This window comes from Myotis lucifugus, unplaced genomic scaffold, assembly GCF_000147115.1.
Source record: "Myotis lucifugus unplaced genomic scaffold, Myoluc2.0 scaffold_4, whole genome shotgun sequence".
Classification (NCBI taxonomy): domain Eukaryota; kingdom Metazoa; phylum Chordata; class Mammalia; order Chiroptera; family Vespertilionidae; genus Myotis; species Myotis lucifugus.
The window spans coordinates 9746703-9751171 of NW_005871052.1; the positions used below are offsets into that span (position 1 = coordinate 9746703).

The 4469-nt window shown below is 49.9% G+C and overlaps 1 protein-coding gene across 1 annotated transcript in view; it reads right to left on the reverse strand.

Moving 5' to 3' along the window:
- LAS1L (LAS1 like, ribosome biogenesis factor) overlaps positions 1 to 4469 on the reverse strand; it is a 24962-nt gene that overhangs the window by 7894 nt on the left and 12599 nt on the right. Inside the window, 2 exon segments of the mRNA XM_014466482.2 lie at positions 1 to 28; positions 30 to 165. Of these exon segments, the coding sequence (XP_014321968.1) occupies positions 1 to 28; positions 30 to 165 (164 nt within the window).

The window sequence follows — 4469 nt, forward strand, 5'->3', positions numbered from 1 at the left end:
TCCAATACAGGCTGTCCAGTGTGTATGCACGACTTTCCAATAGGGGAGGCCTCTGAGCCATCCTCCACCAGGCTGTTTTTTCCATTCTGGGTATAAATGGAACAGATATGCAGCAGCTTCTTCTGATCCTCATCTGGCAGGACCTGCCCCATGGCTTTGAAGATGCTAAGCAAAGGAAGGGATGGGATAAAAAAGATTCAGAACCTCAAGTCACTACATACCCACTACTCCAGAGTTTGAACTTGTCTCTGAGCTTCCACATTTGCCTCTAAAAGGCAGTGTAATAGAGCGAAAACAAGACTATGGACCCTGAACAAGATCTGTGATTCATCTGTGTGGCTCACTTCCATTCTCAGTAAAATGAGGACAATAATGGCACCTGACTGATAGAATGCCTGGCACAGTGCTTGGCACATAGTGGGCATGCAATAAATGATAGCTATTTTAATCTGGATTAAAATGCTATGTAGCCCTAACCGGTTTGGCTCAGTGGATAGAGCATCGGCCTGCGGACTGAAAGGTCCCAGGTTCGATTCCGGTCAAGGGCATGTACCTTGGTTGCGGGCACATCTCCAGTACCTAAATGAGGGCACTCAAAACACTACCTTCAGGAGAAACAGATTCATGTTCCCCCACTTCCCTGCCTTCTCCAAGTTTTGTTTAACTAGCTTGTGTGCTCATCTAAAAACCATGTCACTCCTTATGAAAATGGTTTTTATGTTTCTCTCTCATCGATGTTTCTAACTTTCTATCCCTCTCCCTTCCTCTCTGTAAAAAATCAATAAAATGTTTTTTAAAAAATGCTATGTAAATATACAAACGAGCCAATAGGCCTATAGGCCTGGACATGAGAATGACATATCTTCTGGTCTATGTAAGCAATCTGTCCTGAACTCGAAAAATATGCCTGGAAGTGTGCTGGGCTCCTTCTGAGTGGAACAAAAGTGTGATCCCTCTCTGGGAACAACTACAGCCAGCCTGGAATGGCTAAAAAGAAAAAAAAAGCAGCAGTTGACAAGACAAATCAGGAATGGAAGGGATGCCAGATGAACACTGAGGATCTCTGGCACTACTGGAGCTTGGGGGAAGAAGAAAGCACAAGGACAGCAGGAGAGATCAAGGGAGGACTTCATGCAGAGACAAAAGTGAGCACACTGTGCTGTGTGCATGTGGTGAGACAAGCCTGGTTCAAAGGGGAAGGGCTGTGCTGAGGACCTGCGAGAACAGGCTGCAAAGGTTAAGTGTGTGTGTTGGGCGGAAAGGGTCACCTGATGACTGAGCACAGGTGAAGGCTGCATTTTTGAAGATCACTATGGTGCCCGTGTGGAGGGTGGCCACATGGAGGATGGCCTGGATGAGACAGCCTGGAGGCAGGGAAACCAGGGAGAGTTTGTGAGGGCTGACCTAGGGCACTGGCAGTGGAAGTAGGAGGGAGAGAAGCTGTGAGGACAAACAGTCAGAGAGCAGGGCTTGATGATCATCTGGCAGGAATCAGGGGAGAGTTAAAGATGATGACATGGTTCACACAAAGGACGGTGCTAACAGCAAAACAATGAGCAGACAGAGCCACTGGGAAGGAGAGCTCCTGGGAAGGAAGAGGGTGAGCACCCCTTGCAGAACCTCACATAGAACCAGGCACCTGGTCACTGATGGAGGCATGGGTGGGTGGAAGATGGATAGTTTCTTCTAGGTGCATCAAGTTTGAACTGTGAGCCATTCATGGAAGGGCCATATAGTCTGAGGGGGCTGTTCTTTCTCTGCACCCCACAGGCAGACATATGAGTGGTCTCTGGTCACTGGTCACAGGGGGCAAGGCTGGGGGCTAGTGACTCTACTGGGAAACTGGGGACCTTCTCTGCAGGGCTAATTTCATGTTGCAAGAGGACACTGGCTCAAATTGAATTGATATTGGCTGGCTGGGGGAAGCTCTTGAAAAGCTTCCAGCCCTATTAGAGGAAAAGTCAGAGAGAAACTCTTTCCTCTCACGGTGGCCCATTAGTATGATTAATAAGAAATATTCCCAGGTACTTGACATTGCCGTATCACTGTTGTTTATTATTAGCTACCTGATATCTCGAGCTGTCTAGTCTGACCACAGAGGTGCAAGGGTGGTATGAATCTTAAAATGCATCTCCTTTCTCGGGTTTGCCAGTCACAGGTCAGGTTGGTGGAAAGATGGTGGCCTTTGGACTCATGAGACATGTGTCCAAATCTCTGCCCCAACATCAACAAACCATGTGACTTTGGATAAGTCATTTTGCTCCTCAGAGCCTCAATGTCTTTGTTATCTGTGAAATAAGGATATTATACCTCCACCTTCAAAGACTGCTGTGTCAAATGAAGTAACTTTTACAAAAAAACACAGCACCATGCCTGACAACTAATTGCCACTGGTATCTTTTATTTTTCACCTGGGGAAAACAAAAGCCAAATTTTTTCTATGTATCTAATAACATGCTTTTTGCAATATTGCTATCTAATGGAACACTGTAGAAAGAGCACAGGAGTAAAGACAGTGTATCTGGATTTTGGCCTCAGCTCTGACTTGCAGACTTGCTACTGACTTGTAGCATAACACCTGGGTAAATCCTGTTTCCCGATCTGTGTAATGAGGTGACTTGGACTACATTCATTAATTAACTGGGAAAAGCAGGACCTCTGCACAAGAAATCACACCTAAGTGAGCCACTATTACTGCTGGCATGTGTATGTTTTGGTTGGGATATCTCTATGGTCCAGACTTTTCCCAGACCAACAGCTTCCACTCTGCAGGCACGTAGGATTGAAAAGTACCTTGAAGGTCACCTATTCAAACCTTTCCATGCTACTCTTTTCACAACCACCCTCCGTTACATACACATGCTGTGTTCCTTCTGGCTTTGAAACTTCCTTTATTCTTTTCTGTGCTCAAATTGCTCCAATGCCTCATCTGTGATGCTTTCCTGACGCTTCTAGGCCTTTTTGGTTCTCCTCCCAGTTTCCCACCCATCCATATCACTTCCAATCTGGAGCACACATATCTAGAGATTTGGCTCTTTGGTTCAGTCCCATCTCCTACAGGTCTTGCCCTAGCTGACTTTCTATACAGGCTTTTTTCTCTTATAAGGTACTACTTATCTTATCTAATAAAAGAGAAACATGCAAATTGACCATACCTCTGCTACACTCACAAGCCACGCCCACCAGCCAATGAGAGTGGCTATATGCAAATTAACCCAACCAAGATGGCGGCCGGCAGCCACAAAGCTGGAGCAAGCAGGAGGCTTGGTTGCCCCGGCGATGGAGGAAGCCAAGCTTGGCCAGCTGTGGGCTCCACTCAAGGCAACAAAGTTTTAATTATAGAAGATAAATAAATCCCAGATACCAGCTTCCAGCCAGCCTCTACTGGAAGCTTGGGTGGCTGGGGGCTGTGGCCAGCCTGCAAACAGCCATCAGCCCCTCACCCAGGATGGCCACACCCTCATGGGGTGAGGGTCCCCATTGGGGGCCTTGGCCAGCGTGCAAACGGCCCTCAGCCCCTCACCCAGGCTGACCAGGCACCCCAGCGGGGACCCCCACACTGAAGGGGCTGTGGCCAGCCTGCAAACAGCCACCAGCCCCTTACCCAGGCTGGCCAGGCACTTCAGCAGGGACCCCCACCCTGAACAGGTGTGGCCAGTCTGAAAACGGCCCTCAGCCCCTCACCCAGACTGGCCAGGCAACCCAGCGGCCCCCACCCGTGCACCAGGCCTCTATCCTATATAATAAAAGGGAATATGCAAATTGACCCTAAAAGCAGAACGACTGAGAATGACTGGTCACTATGACACACACTGACCACCAGGGGGCAGACGCTCAATGCAGGAGCTGTCCACTGGTGGTAAGTGCGCTCCCACAGGGGGAGCTCTGCTCAGCCACAAGCCAGGCTGACGGCTGTCAGTACAGCGGTGGTGGAAGCTTCTCCCGCCTCCTCAGCAGCGCTAAGGAAGTCCGACTGCAGCTTAGGCCTGTTCCCCCGCTGGCAAGTGGACATCCCCTGAGGGCTCCCGGGTTGCCAGAGGGATGTCTGACTGCCAGCTTAGGCCCAATCCCCCCAGGGAGCAGGCCTAAGCCAGCAGGTGGACATCCCCCGAGGGGTCCCAGACTGTGAGAGGGCACAGGCCGGGCTGAGGGACACCCTCCCCCCCCCCCCCCCCGTGGACAAATTTTTGTGCACCGGGGCTCTAGCAATAATAATAAAAGCAACTACTGGGCCCCAAAAGGGATTAGAACTCCAGAAAGAATGTCTGGCCCTAGCCAGTTTTGCTCCGTGAATAAAGCATTGGCTCCGGGACTTGAGGATCCCGGGGTTAATTTTTAGCCAGGGCGGGTATCTCGGTTGGCGGGTTGATTCCCAGCCCTGGTTGGGGGATGTGCCGGAGGCAACTAATCAGGGGGGGCTCTCTTACATTGATGTTTCTCTCTCTGGCTTTCCCCATCCCCTTCCCCTC